We start from the raw sequence: 15,994 nt of genomic DNA, 5'->3' as shown, positions 1-15,994 counted from the left end.
ACCTCCCCCCACCGCCTTCCTAAACTCCCTAACATACTCCTCCGCCCCCTCATCCAACCCCTCCAAACCCGTTTCCTTGCCCTCCCAACTCACAATTGGCATCTCATCAAACCCCAACAACCGCACCGTCTCCAACAGCGGCCCAGACGTGAGCCTGACCTCCTCTCCTCTCCCATCATCTACCTCCAGCTCCTTCTCGTACTCCTCCGGCCCCTTAAACAACTCATTATGCGTCGTAGCCAAGTATATAGCAGTAGCCTCACTAGGATACAGCGCGAAATACCCCTTTGCTCTTGAAAGCCTGAGGGCGTGTTCCAGCCAGGAGGGATACCTCTTGCTAACGGCCTTGGTGGTGAAAAATGTTGAGAGGGACGAGGTAGAGTGTTGATGTTCGATAGTGTTCGATACAAGAGAGTGGAGTTCTGTCCACTTAGTGCCGAGGTAGAGCATGGCGTTGCTGTTGGGGGACTGCCACAGGAAAGGAGCTGAGCTAGACGTTTGAGAGGATAGTGATGGCTTTTTGGAGTCTTTGGCCTGTGTCATGGGTTTGGGAGCAGGTGGGCTGAATGACTTTGAGGTGTCTGCTAGCGTTGTGGGGGGCAGGTCGAGGCTGATACCGAGCAGGCGGGAATCCCAGCTTTGGAGGAGGGAATTGGATGAGTAGAGATATTCCAGCAGAGTGAATTTCAGGTCTGGTGGATGTTAGTTACCGGGCCAGTTGAGCTGGTTGAGAAAAGACTTACAGTGAAAGAATCCAGGCGATAGCTGGACTTGGGGTGATAGTACCAGCACGTGAGAGTATCGCGGACTGACCGGCCAGAAGGACTCGAGAAGACGGACCGAACTTTCTTCTTCGGTCAACCTAGCCCGAGGTATGCGATGTCTGAGTGTAAGTTGCCGCACATTGGAAAGGCTGTGTGTGCGGCTTGGTGGCCAAGTAAAGTCCCTCAAGAATTCTGTCGTAGCCCGATCAATGTCATGAGGAAGTTCGATGGTGAGGTGAGGCGTTGGGCCCGCTGAGAAATCAGCTGCTGATAATGATTGAAGCAATCGAATCAGGCTACCAGAGCCTACAGGTGGCGCATGGATCAGTATATCGACGCTGATCCTATTCCAAGCCGCCAACGACGAGCTATCGAGTTTCGTCATCCAAGATAACCGTGAGTGAGCATTCTTGGGCAGCTCAATAATGGGCACTCCAGAGACGTCTGCTTGTTTGCGGATGCCATCGAGAAAATAGTGCTCTTCCACACCAGAAGCATCAAGAAACAGAACTTGAGGATGCATATACTTGTAAATGTGGTCTATCAGCGTGTGAGAGGTGTGTTATCAAACTGTCATGGAAAGGAAGCTCACATAATCCACGTGTAGCACATGTTTCGAGGCGGCTCAATGTCGAGGTTGAGGCATAATCAGGCCTCGCATCTATGGTGGTTCACGGATTAGCATTGATATAGGCATCGGCACATGATCTGTCCTCTTACCGTGAAAGATGATCTGGCAGGACTCGTCGATGCCGTTAACAGCTTGAAGTTCATCCAAATCAATCTCACTACCACCCATCAATGCAAAGTGCACATAGCTTCGAAGCTCAGTCCCCATCTTGCATGCCATTGGGAGCAAGACTGAGGCGCTCTTCAAGCTAGCAGCGGCAAACAGCACATTCTTATTCACCGCGCTGAAGCCGCTCGTACTGCTCTCAATGGCTTGTAATGTCGCAGCCAGCTTCCTGAAGTAAATAGGGCCATCATATGTTCTGGCGTTGGTAGCAGTGTCAGTTACGACAGGGGGTACCACGACAGCAGCAGGCTGTTCACTCGGGATGTCCTTCACCACGGGCTTCTCCGGTATGCGCTCAGGTGGTGGGGGCTTCATCTTTGGCATCGGGCCTGGCTGTTTTCCCGGCTTGCGATCTGAATATCTCGGATGCCTGTAGTCTCTGCGTACTTGATCATCCATTGGCGGTAGATTCTTGATGAACAAATAGACGAAGAATCCCACAGCCAAAGCAATCACGAGCCGCTTGATCGTCTTGCGCGGGGGCGTTCTGGGTGCTGAAGCTGGTGCCCATGGTGCGCGAGTGGGAAGCGTCTTCCCCCGCTTGAGATCATCGTCCTTCTTAACCATTGCGTCGTCGTTGTTGGTGAAAAGTCCCATCTTGCACTCAGCGATTGATGCCAGCTGAGTGCATTCCCGTTCATCAACCACGATATAAAGTAATAGCTCAGTGTCTCAGACGATGAGAGATTGGCTGGTGTGCGCGGAACCGCATCTCATTCAATCAATATTAGTCGCCAGTCTGGTTGACTTCCTTGATGCCTCGGGAGCTTGATCTAGGACCCCGAACTCGGCAATGATAGTGGATGGAGGTCGATGGTGGTTAGATTGGCGCGTCTGGGTTAAACGTGGCTCGCTAAAGCCAAGACAGCTCGGCTCCACTTACAGGGCTGCCATGTCCCGCATCAACGAACCCTTGGAGCTGTTTAGCAGCCGAAGTACTTTTGTTTGCGACCTGTGTTCTCATCTACTTGAGTGGGAAGGGAATGAAGTGTAACGATGTGAGACATTGGCTAGCTTAACACCTTAACATGAGCCAGTATGAATATTCTGAACATCAAGTCTAAGTGTGGAACCTCTGTCATTTGAGAAATTCAACATGTCTGGTGTCACAAAAGGTACTTCGTGCCCGACCCTGGATCTCCGCATCTCATGGACCAGGGTTCAATTTGTGTGGATGGCGGGGGACGAGTGTGGGGTTGAAGGGCTTTTCTCAACTTTTCTTCCACAATTGTTGTTGCGACAACCATCTAGATTTTATTTACTTTCTGCCTTGAGCAAACCTGGGAAATTTTCGTGGGACCCTATTTCCAGATATTTCTCTCATAAACGCCACGTCATAACCATCAGACATTTTCCAGATACAAAAATGGGCAAAGCAAGAAAGAACAGAGTGCGTGCCAGCCGCGCAGACCCCATCGCAAGGGCTTCAAAACCACCATCTGATCCAGAGCTTGCAAAGCTCCGTGAGAGCAAAATTCTCCCCATTCTCAAGGATCTCAAGAACCCCGAAGCCAAATCAAGAACACAGGCTGCCGGCGCCATCGCCAACATCGTTCAAGATGCCAAAACCAGAAAGCTGCTTCTCAGGGAGCAGGTTGTTCACATTGTTCTCACCGAGACACTCACAGACAACAGCATCGACAGCCGAGCTGCTGGCTGGGAGATTCTCAAGGTTCTCGCTGAGGAAGAGGAGGCCGATTTCTGTGTACACCTATACAGACTCGACATTCTGACTGCCATCGAGCATGCTGCCAAGGCTGTATGTGACCTACAACTCTTATGAACTTGCCAGAGCTAACCAGGTCATAGATTCTTGACACACTCACATCAACTGAGCCTGTCTTCTCCAAGCTCACCAAGGCTCAGCAGCGTATTGTATGGGAGATCTCAAGCTCCCTTCTTGCTCTCCTCAATCTTCTCGGCATGGCCCGCGAGGAGATCACCACCGCTATCGTGGCCAACCAAACCATCGTCAAATTCCTCTTCCGTCTGGCTGCCTCAGAGTCCACGCCGCAAGAGATCTACGAGGAGACCCTCTCCTGCCTGACGACACTTTCAGAAGACAACCTCGAGCTGGGCCAAGCCATGACGAACGACCAGGAAACTAGATGCTACGACGTCCTTCTCAAACTTGCCTCTGGCTCCGGTCCTCGATCGGTGATGGCGTGCGGTGTTCTTCACAATGTTTTCTCGTCATTACAATGGCTCGACCACAGCCCCGGGAAGGACGGCGCTTGCGATGCAGTTCTTATTGGAACCCTCACTCGTGCATTGGAACATGTACCTTCGGCGAGCGCTGTGGCTAATGGGAACGCCAACCAGGGAGCTGTTGTCCAATTAGCTTTGGAGATTTTGGCTTCTATCGGTGCCGATTTACAGGAGACTCTTGAGAAGGGCAACCGTTCTCAACCAAAGGAGGAGGAATGGAACGGACTTGAGGACAAGCCTGAGGGTGACGACGCGATGGATGTGGACGGAGCTTCCAATGCCGGGGACGGTGATGACGAAGACAAAGAGGACGATGAGGAGGATGACGACATGGATGAAGACGAGGAGGATGACGATGACGATATTGCCGATCTGGAAGCCGATATGGAAAAGGTAACAGGAGCCGACGACCCATTTGACTCTGGAGATCTGGACGACCTTCCCACGCTCGGCGCCTTCATTCAACAAGCTATCCCGCAATTGGTTCGTCTATCCAATATTCAGATCGATGGCGAAGAGAACCTCGCAATCCAGTCAAATGCCCTTACGGCCCTCAACAATATTGCCTGGACCGTCGCATGCATCGACTTCTCTGAGAGCGAAAACTCCAACATCTATGATGCGTGGTATCCAGCCGCCAAAAAGATTTGGGTCAAGGCCATCACTCCCATCGTCGAGGCTGACAATGCTGATCTCGACCTCGCCACCCAAATAGCCAGTCTTGCCTGGGCTATTGCCCGCAGCTTGGGTGCAAATGTACCGTTGACTCCAGGCCAACATCGCAAGTTCATTGCGCTCTACCAGGCCGCGAAGAACCAGCCAAAACCAGAAGAAGGAAAGGAGGTTGACCCCCTCCAGGGTCTGGGCGTCAAGTGCGTTGGTATCCTTGGCTCTTTGGCCAGGGACACAGCTCCTATTGATCTCAACCGCGAGATTGGCGTCTTTTTGATCACTCTCCTCCAGAGCTGTGAGCAGGACAAGACCATCCCACCGGCTGATGTTGTAGAGGCTGTCAACCAGATTTTTGACATTTATGGTGATGAGGCCACGGAAAATGATAAGGAGGTGTTCTGGAAGGAGGGCTTCCATAAGCATCTGGAGGAGTTTTTGCCCAAGTTGAGAGCGTTGGCGAAGGGAATTGATAAGAGGGCGCAGGGGGAGTTGAGGGATAAGGCGGATGAGGCGGTGTTGAATTTGGTGAGGTTTTTGAAGTATAAGAAGACTCATGCGCCCAAGGAGGGGAAGCAGAAGAAGGAGGAGAGGGTGTTGAATGAGAAGGCTATGGCTATGAGGTAGGAGATTTGCGGTGGGATACATGATCTGAAATGGATTTTCATAAAGGGTTCATGGTCAAGCCTGCGTCATGTTGTCCATATTGTACTCTTGAGGGACCGCTATCCCCATGAACGAAGGCTGATGGTATTTCAACTACGATGGCTCATTTTCTAATAGGTGAAGTCGCATTTTCCAAGATGCGTTTGTCGTCTTGATTACGAACCACGCGGATCTCACCTTGAAAGGGATGGCTTGTGGACAGGACATCCAACCAAGACCCACACAAAAAAGGCATTTGGCATCACGGATCTTGGGAATCTTACCTTGAGACCTGAAAGAAACGTCAATAAAGAGAAACGGTTCACAGCATGGAGCTTGATGTGTGTGTACAGACCATTTTCAGGAGAGGATAAACCACCACCCAAGGAGGCTGGGGCAAGATGACTTCCACGCTAATGTGTAGAGTATGCTGGCAACTGATGATATGGTCAGGGGTCAAACAACGTCCTCTCTACCTCTCCTTCACCCAGAAATGTAACTCACGACATGAATGCCCTTCCACTTCCATAAGCTCAAATCCCTGCTGCTTCGTTCGAGATGATGCCCTGTTATGCTTATCCCATCCCGTCAGTTCGTTCTATTCCATCTCATCTGAAGTCTTGCGTATCTCATCTGTGCTGCTAACCCCCCCATCAGCTCACCCAATCGGCTTCAACTTCTTCTTCTTCTTCTTCTCCGGCTCCCCATTCTTCCCCTTCTGAAACTGCCTCCAGCTATCAATCCTCTGATCCCTCGTCTTCTCCCAGTCCTCCTCATGCTGCCTCTTCTTCTTCCTCTGCTCCAACTCCTCCTCCTGCTTCCTCTGCTCCCTACCCTCCTCTTGCAACTGCGCCTTCATCTGCCGCCTCCTCCTTTGCTCATTCTCCACCAGCACAAGTACCGTCTTTTCATCCCACTTCTTCTCAAACTCTGGGGTTTTGAGCTCTTCGGAGTCAACAGTGAGCTTCATCTCCCGCATCAAGAGCATGCGAGCGTCGGCGATGGCCTCGTCGAGTCGGGCGCGGTGCTTCTCGTCCATGAGCTCGGTCTGCGCTTTTTTCAAACGGTCGAAGGCGTCGGGGGCAAGGGGGTTTTTGGTCTTGTCTGGATGGATGAGGAGGGATTTCTTGCGATAGAGGTTTTTGATGTCGGATTCGGGGGCGCCGGGTTTTAGGCCGAGGACGGCGTAGGCGTTCAGGCGGAAGGCTTTGAGGATGCGGTCGATTTCGGCGTCCTGGGGGATAAGGGGTGTTAGTACCATTGTTGGGAGAATGGGGATTGGACAGGGGAGGGATGGGATGGTGATGAGGGCGGGTGATGTTTGCGATCGCATACCTTGTCCCACTCCTTGGCTTCCGACTCGAGGACTTCGAGCGCATCGCGGGTGTCAACTGGGGCGGGATCGGCTGGTGTCGCCGCGCTTTCTGTTGGTTTTGGGGTTGACATCTTGGGTGGTTGTGGGAGGGATTAATTTGTTTCACGCGGGTGGTTGTTGAGGGAAAGGTGGAAGTTCGAATTCAGCTGCACGAGGATGGGAGAAAAGTGTGGAAGGAGGAAGCAGCAGGTGCGACACCTCGCTCATACAGGGTTCGTTTGATGCAGGTCGCAATGCGCCAATGTTGACGAGCGATTGATAACCGATAAGGAATCGGCCCCACTAAAATTTCGCTGAGCAGCGCAGTAACAGCAGGCTCAGTGATGCCGAAAATTTACAACAGCTCTCTAGCAACACCATCCACCACTTTGAGCTCTATTTTCACTGCTGTCAGCGCCGAATATCAAATACCAGTTCCCTTTTTCAACTCCGACCATCCTACGTTCAATTAGTGCAGTATAATACCATTCGCCTACGATGAAGAGACGCGCTGCGTCCCCGACTCCGTCGGAGCACGAGGTCGATATTGCGGGGTCCCTGTTTGCCGACGAGAGTGATGGAGATTTTGAGGTTGTCAAGAAGGGCGGTGAGGCGGATTTCGATCTTGATTTCGGAGATCTCTTAACAGCAGGCGATGGCGATTCGAATGCCGAGGACGATGAGGACTTCATTGCTACCGCTCAGCGCAAGTCCAACAGGAAAAGCTCGAATGTGCAGGGCAAGTCGGTAAAGAAGGGTGGTGGTTTCCAGGCCATGGGTACGTATTCCTTGGAAAATCAAACGTTCCACGGTGATAGGGGGCTAACATGTGGTTCTCAAAGGCCTCAATGCGAATTTATTACGAGCCATCACAAAGAAGGGCTTCTCTGTCCCGACTCCAATTCAGAGGAAGACAATCCCTCTGGTCCTGGAAAGAAGAGATGTTGTGGGTATGGCGCGCACAGGTTCAGGAAAGACAGCCGCCTTCGTCATCCCCATGATCGAGCGTTTGAAGGGACACAGCCCCAAGGTCGGCGCCAGAGCCTTGATTCTCTCGCCGTCTCGTGAACTGGCGCTACAGACATTGAAGGTTGTGAAGGAACTGGGTCGCGGCACAGATCTGAAGACGATTCTCCTCGTTGGTGGTGACAGCCTGGAGGAGCAGTTCGCCCAGATGGCCACGAACCCCGATATCGTCATTGCTACCCCTGGTCGTTTCCTGCATTTGAAGGTTGAAATGAACCTCAACCTCTCCTCGATCAAATACGTGGTCTTCGACGAAGCCGATCGCCTGTTCGAAATGGGTTTTGCCGAGCAGCTAACCGAGATTCTTCACGCGCTGCCATCATCAAGACAGACTCTGCTATTTTCGGCTACTCTGCCATCTTCCTTGGTTGAGTTTGCCAGAGCTGGTTTACAGGAGCCGAGCTTGGTGAGATTGGACGCTGAGACCAAGGTGTCTCCCGATATGGAGAGTGCCTTCTTTTCTGTCAAGGGTGGTGAGAAGGAGGGCGCTCTGTTGCATATTCTTCACGATATTATCAAGATGCCAATGGGAACGCCAGAAGGAGCACCAAAAGACGAGGCTGATCCAAATAACTCTCGGGGAAAGCGCAAGCGTGGCAGCGACAGACTCAGTTTCAAGGAGAAGCCGACAGCACACTCTACAATCATCTTCACGGCTACCAAGCATCACGTCGAGTACATTGCACATCTCCTTCGCCACGCCGGCTTCGCTGTTTCCTACATTTACGGTTCTTTGGATCAAACCGCTAGGAAGATCCAAGTTGATGACTTTAGACGAGGAAGAACGAATATTCTGGTAGTCACAGACGTTGCGGCTCGTGGTATCGATATTCCAGTTCTCGCCAATGTCATCAACTACGACTTTCCTCCACAGCCCAAGGTTTTCGTCCATCGTGTCGGTCGTACGGCTCGTGCTGGCCAGCGCGGTTGGGCTTATGCTCTTGTACGGGAGTCTGATCTGCCCTATCTCATCGATCTTCAGCTTTTCCTCGGACGGAGGCTGGTTATGGGTAAAGATGGACAAGACCCCTCATTTGCTCAGGATGTTGTGCTCGGTGCGCTGAAGAGATCGGAGCTCGAGAACCAGACTGAGTGGGTCAACAAGGTTCTGAACGAAGAGGGCGACATCAGTGCGCTCAGGGGTGTTACGCTCAAGGCTGAGAAGCTCTATATGAGGACCAGAAACTCGGCTTCCAGCTCCAGTGCCAAGAGAGCTCGTGAGATCATCAACTCAAAGGGTTGGACACAACTTCATCCCTTGTTTGGCGTGGAGGCGATCAATGCCGAGGAAGCCCGTGACAATCTCCTCTCCAAGATCAGCTTGTTCAAGCCTCAGGAGACAGTCTTCGAAATTGGGCCCCAAGGAAAGTCCCACAGGAACAAAGCGGCGGAGGTGATGCGCAGCTTCAGAACCAAGGTCGCGCCACGGAGAATCACGAAGGGAGAAACCGATTCTGATGTTGACATGTCAGATGGCGAGGGACCCAAGGCTGGCAGCGAATTTGACTCGGATTCTGACGATGAACCCGCAAAGCAGGAGGATGTGTCGGAGTCGGAGCAAGAAGAGGACGACTCGGACTCTGAAATGGAAGTCACGGTTACTTCGTCCAAGTCAAGCAAGAAGCAAAAGGGTGGTGACCCTATAGCGTCATTCCAAGACCCCGAGATTTTTATGTCCTACACGCCACGCACGACTTCGGCGGCAGAAGAAAAGGCCTATGGCGTCCACTCCGGTGGTGTCAACTCGTCTCATTTCGTCACCGCCGCCCGCGACGCTGCCATGGACCTCACCAACGACGACGGCGCCAAGGCCTTCGGCTTGCCTACCCGCTCCAAACTCCGCTGGGATAAGCGCCACAGCAAATACGTCGCCCGTGCCAACGATGACGACGGCTCCAAGGGCGTCAAGATGATCCGTGGTGAGTCTGGTGTCAAGATCGCGGCGTCCTTCCAGTCCGGCAGATTCGACAAGTGGAAGAAGTCCAACCGTATCGGCCGCCTGCCTGGTATTGGCGAATTGGAAAAGCCTGGCCTGGCCAGGCTTGCCAACGGTCCTGGCCACCAGGAAGGTGGCACCAGGTATAAGCACAAGCAAGAAAAGGCCCCCAAGGAAGCTGACAAATTCCGTGATGATTATCATGTGAGGAAGAAGCGGGTGGCCGAAGCCAAGGAAAAGAGGATTGGCAAGTTCAAGGATGGGGAAGGCTCGAAGCGGGAGTTGAAGAACGCTACGGACATCAGGAAGGCACGTGCTATCGCTGAAAAGAAGAGGGAAAAGAACGCTAGGCCCAGCAAGCGTCCTAGGAGGTAAAGATTAGGGTGTAGATAGGGGGGGTGATAGTGTTTCTGGCAGGAAGAATAATATGTTATGTTAGCTTGCATTGAAAACTGTGCGTTTTTGTCTGGTGTGGACTGTTGAGTTATGAGCATGTGTGTCTTTCTCAGGCAGGGAGAAGGCTTTTATATAGCATGATACTTGAAATCAAGGCCTCAAAAGATGGTTACTACGGCTTCAGAGATAGTTTATAGGTGTCAAAAGATAATTCATATGCCTCACACGATAGTATATATGTATTGAAAGATACTTGATAGGCATTAAAAAATCGTCTGTATGGTCTAAAAGATAGTCACTAGGTATCAAAGGATAAGTCACCAGGTGTTAAAAGATAGTTGCTAGGTACTGAAAGATAGCTACTGGGTATTAAAAGATAGCTGAGAAGCCTTTCGAAATAGCCATGAGGAGTGTTTCTTATCTTTTAAGCCTTAAAAGAAGATTAACAGGTGTGAAAGGATGGTGGGGATGTCCTCTGTAAGAGGATCAATGTATATCGATGGGGTCTTGTAGTCTTTGGTCTCTTTCAGTGCTGTGTATCAGAGTTATGTACTTTAAATTGCTGACACTAAAAACTTTGAAGGCTGGGACCAATAACTTTAAGGCCGGGGTTGAAGAGTTCAAAGGCTGGGATTAAATACTCCAAGAGCTGTAATTGAGAGGCTTTGGGCCTGGATCGATAGCAAGATATAAATAGTTAAAAACTGATAAAAAAATTCCACGGCCAAGGTATAACTCTGTATAAGCCTTGGTGAGCGGCCATCAAGGGTTCAGGTTGAAGACTTTACACTTTGCATGCTTTGATTGGAGTAGAAAACTTCCATATAGTCCTGTCTGTTATAACTGCTGTGTGTTTATTATACAGCTCGAATACGCATTACTTTATAGCGCGTAGCCCAGAAAATAATACCGACTAGACAGGTAGATGTAAGAAAATAATAAGGTGGTGCCGTGAGAAGTGAAGATAGAAAGTTTGTAAACTTAAAAACGGTGTGACATGTTATGTCCGGGAAACGATTTAAAGACCGATAGCCAAAGGAAATTTAGAAAGAAATATAAGAAAGGATCCTGCCCAGAAGATAGAAAAGGTATAGAGGTCATGACCTCGACTTTTGTGTGAAGGGGTGTCCGTCTCTTCAGCTCGATTCGGGACATGAACACTGCTGACTATGCTGCTGCTCCTGATGCGGCGCAAAGTTGGAAAGCAAGGTTGCCATCACACTTGTGTACGCAAACAACAACAGGAACTTGGTGTCAGTTTTGAGTCCGCCCCTGCCACCACCAAAGTAAAATGACCCGACACAGAACAAAAGGCTGAAGGTGATCGTAACGAGGACAATCTCCGCCTTCTTCATCGTTACCAAGTACATCATGGTGAGCGGCAAGACGAAGAACACCCCGGCCATGACAACAACGAGGAGGTGGGAGAGAACGTGAAGAGTAGTATAGCTAAGAATAATGGAGACCGGGCCTGGAGAACAGTCTTTCGTGGACCGGAGACGGGCGGCATAGGACTGGAGGGAAGAAATATCATGTCAGTGCCCAGTTAAGAGATCAAGTATGCAAACATAGCAGCAGACCGAGTATTTACCCTGAACCGAATCCATAACATCGCGGAAGTCTTGACAACTGAATGCACAAACTCATCAATCATGCTTGGCCGTGGGCCTAAGGCCCTGTAGTTCTCGGCAAAGAGTTCGCGGTCCGATGAATCTGAGCCTACCACATTGGAAGACCACAGCCTGTATTCAGACACCATGCTGCCATTCGGGGTATGTTGATGCATGATGACATTGGCTGAATTGAACAATGTTGCTAAGGTTATGACGGAGATCTTCGATTAGCGTTTGACACTCAGCTTCGGTAAGGGAAGGGTTTCAGGAGAGATTGAAAGCCTTACAGAATTCCTTGAGCTCATTGGTAAGTCTGATGGCCAGTTCCTCTTTTTTCTTTCCATACTCGTTGTCAGGCCGATGTTCCTTGTAGTCATGACAGCCTTGGGCATGGTTTTCTCGCTCCAGGGATTTGAGGTCTCGAAAGGTCCCGAGAACCTTTGCGGCCCAGTAATCCAGAGCCAGAGAGAACTGTGCCTGGAGGGCTGGGAAAAAGCACCACTCTTGACATAACTCTTTATAAAGAGCACACTTAGCACGTCCCAATGCTTCATCTACAGACATGTTAAGAAATTAGCCCAGTCAATCGAAAGAAATATAGGAGGCACTAGGTCTACACACCCTTGTTCTCTTCACCTTCTGGGCAGGAAACCCCTGTGCCTTGCAGAGTTGAGCAGGTACTGGCAAGACTGCCAGCTCCTGAAATCAAGCATTAGTAGGTGTGGTGGAAGGACTTGGCAAGATACTGGTGAACTCACGCGTCCCAGCTGCTGGTACTTCTCCTCTCTCGGAGAGATTGAGGTTATCAAGCTCTGTCGGCCCCATTACAACTTCGATGTACTCGGATTCCGCAAAGCTAAAGTAAGATCAGGCTAGATGTCAGAAGAAGAGAAGAAGTGGAGAGATCAAAAGATGAAACAAGACCGAAACTAGGATTCTTCTGGGCTCATATGCTCCATCCCTCTGGTTTCTCATACAGAGCCTCGTCTGCCCAAATGTGGCCTGAAGAGTGCCTAGCTTTGCACATTATGCCCAACGCAGCATAGCAGAATCGCTTCATCACATATTCGACGGGCGCAATCATGTATAGAACGTGCATCATGCACGGCTTATGTTATAGCCACAGATGAACATTTAAGGGGACAAGGCTGTGGAAGAGACCGAAATGTCATGAACAAGATCGTTCACAGCAAACTTTGACTCCATGCATAAATTCAACGCTCTCACCACCTGTTCTAAACCACTTGTTCTAAATACCGGAGGAGAACACATTTGGCAGTAATCCTTTTTCCCTTGGCACAATATGGCATGTATTTGGCAGAGTTGGAGTAGATTCATTAGGCTGTGAAGGAGGAGGGTGGTGAGCGGCAAGGCTGAGCACTTCAGCGAATCGCATCTTGAGAGGCGAGAGGGGTTGCATGCAGGAAAGGATTATTGTCGTTTCGCCAAGTCATCAAAGTCTCATATATTGTTCCCAAGCCTCCCCCTTGACGTTCACACCAGTGTCATGTTTCCTCTTACATATTATCTCGCGTTCATCTGTTCCCATCCATTCACCCATCGATTGCTCACCCAATCTATCCTTTAAACCTGAGAGCACAATGCTAATTTTCGTGCCACAGCACGGCAAGCTATTCCGATTATCAACACCACGGATGAATCAAGATAAAGTTTCGTGACAAAGATTGTCACAAGGAGTGATGATCAAGTATGCCAATGAGGATTGGCGATGAGGATTGGTGATGAGAATGGGCGACGAGGATGGGCGATGAGGAATAACGGCGACAAGTCCAACAACCAGACACCCGGAACGGAAATAGCCTGGCGACCTAGAACTCGACCAACGGGACCGCACAGAACATGGTGATAGAGTTGGAAAACAAAAAGTAGGTGCCGCCTCGCATACTCGGGCTTGAGGATATCATCGACAACCAGGAAGGCGAACGACAACAAAGAGGCAAGGGTGGACGATGGTCGGTGGGCGCCTTGGCGCGTATGCCTGTAAATGATAACAGCTGGGCGGTTCACCCCGTTGAGGTGATGCTTCATTGCGGCCAGGGATAGACCGTTAGCGGTCCATGTGAGCATCCTGCTATCGGCGGTGTTAGCGCTGACATGAAACTAGGAAAGACTTCAACAACCGGGCTCACATACAAGGTCAACGCCTCACAATACGATCCGATGGCCACCTTCTGGGTTTTTAGGTGTCGCGGGGGCTGGAGTAATGACGACGACGTGTACCGGCTGAGCCATTCTGGATGCCGTCAAATATGGCAGTGCTGAATCTACGGCGGCGGGAAGGGGGTTACGAAGTTCGAGGGTAGCGAATTCCGTACCGAAACCAAGTTGCAGAGTGCGCGAGAGGGTGGATGTTGAAGGCACTGACGAACTCCAAATCTGCAACGCAAGGACGAGAAGGGAATGCCAGAGCTGTGGACAGTATGGCAGAGATGGTCGATGAAAATTGACCCCTGTCACGCAACTACCTAAATATTGTCAAGGAAACAAGAGAAGAGCGGTGCTGCTGCGGAAGCAGATGGGCTAAGCCAAGGACCCACCTTTGTTGGTATTAAGACTTCATCGAAGTTGCACATCGGTCGAAAACGTGGAATGACTTCGGTCCCACTGCTGACAAGACGAGTGACAGCAAAACACCCGGCGGCAGATAGGAGCGTTCGGCAACACAACGGCCTCTGAGGTGGGGCCGCTCCCCAGACCAAGTGACCCAGAGCCGGTCTGGTTTCTCTTGCACTGGTAATGGACATGGGTGCTCTTCGAGAGAGGGACACTAGACCTGTTGCTGCCCGGCAGCGAACTTAACCCAGCTGGAGCATGTTGAAAATGAAAATTCACTCAGCTTTTATTAGCAAAGGTACTTCGAGATGCATGTTCAAAGCTATTTGCGGAGGGTAGCTCCAGGTAGATGTGACCTTGATTTCCCCAGATTCTGATGACGTCGCCAAAAATTGGCACAGGGTGCTGTTGTGGAGGGATGGGGAAAAAAGCGAAAGTGTTCTGGGTGAAATATTAATCCGAGTCCCATCCTCCTCGTCCGTCGACAGTCCGCCGGACCGGTGTCGATTGAGCGGTGAAGAATGTTGTGATGGCTCCATGGGGGGCCGGTAGCAGGTTATGTGACAAAAGTCTACGGCAAACAGCAATGGGTAGGAGAAATATATTTTATTAGATTCATCCTCCGGAGGAGGGGAAAGGCAGGCCAGTCAAGAAACACATCGAATTGATGACCAGTGAGCGCCCACCGCGGATCTCGCCCGTTATATGGCGCGGCACCTCTGCTGGACCACACACGAACATTCGGTGTGGCTCAAGCCAAAAACGTGGAGCTGGAGGGAACCCTTAGGTAGACCACCACAGGGGGGCCCATCTGAGCCACTGCATAGTGCCATCTGCCAGATGCGCGGGCCTGGGCAGTCTATCGAATCCCTTCTTCAACGAACGTCTTCATTGCCCAGAAATTCCATCAAGCCAGCTATGGATTGGTTGACCGAGCATCTCCATACTATCGAGGTTGCAACAAAGCCCATGATATAGACGACACCGGCCCAAAAAGATGACGGGGTGGTGCTTCGGTATGGGAGAAGTCCCGTTGATCGGTGCATACCTGCCGGCGTGGGGGTGGGTAACTTTGAGCAGTGATAGGTAGGTTCTTGGATCGGCTGCTTCTGGGTGTGGGATCAGGGGGTGAGGTGGGTGTGTATTTGATGTGATTCATTGCTTGGCAAGGCCTTCAGGAGCCGGTTCTTCGGTTCTGCGCGCATCGTCAGGCAGTGACTTGTCTCGATTGGGTGGGAGGCTCTGCGCTCTTAGGTGGCCCTTCTTCCCGGCACCTAAAATAAGCCCAGTCGTTCTTCCACGATATCCGATGACTTGCCCGACATGACAATGGTGCCGTTGGAAGCCCCGAAACGTTTTAGAGGGCTAGGATTCAACCGAATCGCTGCTCCTCTGATTCTGGTAATTTGGAATGCCGAGCAACCAGCCGATTCGTACCCGACATTCACCAACTACCATGCAGCACTTGCACTACCACACGACAGTTTCCCACCGAGACCTCGGTTCCCACTTGCAGCCACCGAGTAGGAAAAACAGAGCAGTATAAGAATAAAAGGTGGGGGGGGGGGGCAAGAAAATCGAATGATTACCAAGTCGAGCATAGGACTGGAACCCCCGCTATTTAAACCCTTCCCCTGAGATGTGAAAACAGAATACCTGAGACATACCGGCCGATAGCAATAATATTGAATAGTGAGCTGACACGTCGGCGTGGGCGAAATATGCAAATTATTGAGAATTATACACACAGTATCCCACATTCCCTCGATAATATAAAACGGACGAATGCATAAATCCGATATATGTCCTGCGGACTGAGTGCTTCATGTCCACACCCACACAGCCGACACGAAGAAGTCATGATGTCTGGGAAGGACCTGGGCATGTCATTAGCTAAGGACTGTGTGGTAAAAACAACGCAGGTGCAATAGTATATTCCGCCTCAAGCAGGTATCCATTGAGCTACCATAATTTTGCAGTGTAAAGATGCGGTCTCGATCATATGTGCCTTCG

At 50.8% G+C, this 15,994-nt stretch overlaps 5 protein-coding genes across 5 annotated transcripts; 2 read left to right on the top strand and 3 right to left on the bottom strand.

Annotated features, from left to right (window-relative positions):
• PODANS_6_3060 (uncharacterized protein) lies at positions 1-2,157 on the bottom strand (the record flags this gene model as incomplete). The annotated part of the gene is made up of 3 exons (XM_001910152.1): positions 1-692; positions 744-1,304; positions 1,440-2,157. Coding segments are annotated over 3 exons (1,971 nt in total), but the record flags the coding sequence as incomplete, so codon positions are not given.
• A 499-nt stretch (positions 2,158-2,656) lies between these two features.
• Positions 2,657-5,064, top strand: PODANS_6_3070 (uncharacterized protein; the record flags this gene model as incomplete). Its single annotated transcript, XM_001910151.1, has 2 exons — positions 2,657-3,319; positions 3,430-5,064. The coding sequence occupies 2 exons, from the start codon at positions 2,657-2,659 to the stop codon at positions 5,062-5,064; spliced, it is 2,298 nt and encodes a 765-aa protein (XP_001910186.1).
• Positions 5,065-5,740: 676 nt separating this feature from the next.
• PODANS_6_3080 (uncharacterized protein) lies at positions 5,741-6,528 on the bottom strand (the record flags this gene model as incomplete). Its single annotated transcript, XM_001910150.1, has 2 exons — positions 5,741-6,316; positions 6,418-6,528. The coding sequence occupies 2 exons, from the start codon at positions 6,526-6,528 to the stop codon at positions 5,741-5,743; spliced, it is 687 nt and encodes a 228-aa protein (XP_001910185.1).
• A 406-nt stretch (positions 6,529-6,934) lies between these two features.
• PODANS_6_3090 (uncharacterized protein) lies at positions 6,935-9,773 on the top strand (the record flags this gene model as incomplete). The annotated part of the gene is made up of 2 exons (XM_001910149.1): positions 6,935-7,214; positions 7,279-9,773. The coding sequence occupies 2 exons, from the start codon at positions 6,935-6,937 to the stop codon at positions 9,771-9,773; spliced, it is 2,775 nt and encodes a 924-aa protein (XP_001910184.1).
• A 1,157-nt stretch (positions 9,774-10,930) lies between these two features.
• Positions 10,931-11,580, bottom strand: PODANS_6_3093 (uncharacterized protein; the record flags this gene model as incomplete). Its single annotated transcript, XM_001910148.1, has 2 exons — positions 10,931-11,308; positions 11,386-11,580. 2 exons carry the CDS (start codon positions 11,578-11,580, stop codon positions 10,931-10,933), a joined length of 573 nt encoding a protein of 190 aa, XP_001910183.1.
• Between the last annotated feature and the right edge of the window lie 4,414 nt (positions 11,581-15,994).

Source organism: Podospora anserina, chromosome 6, assembly GCF_000226545.1.
Source record: "Podospora anserina S mat+ genomic DNA chromosome 6, supercontig 2".
Taxonomy (NCBI): domain Eukaryota; kingdom Fungi; phylum Ascomycota; class Sordariomycetes; order Sordariales; family Podosporaceae; genus Podospora; species Podospora anserina.
This window is presented reverse-complemented; position numbering and strand designations above follow the sequence as displayed.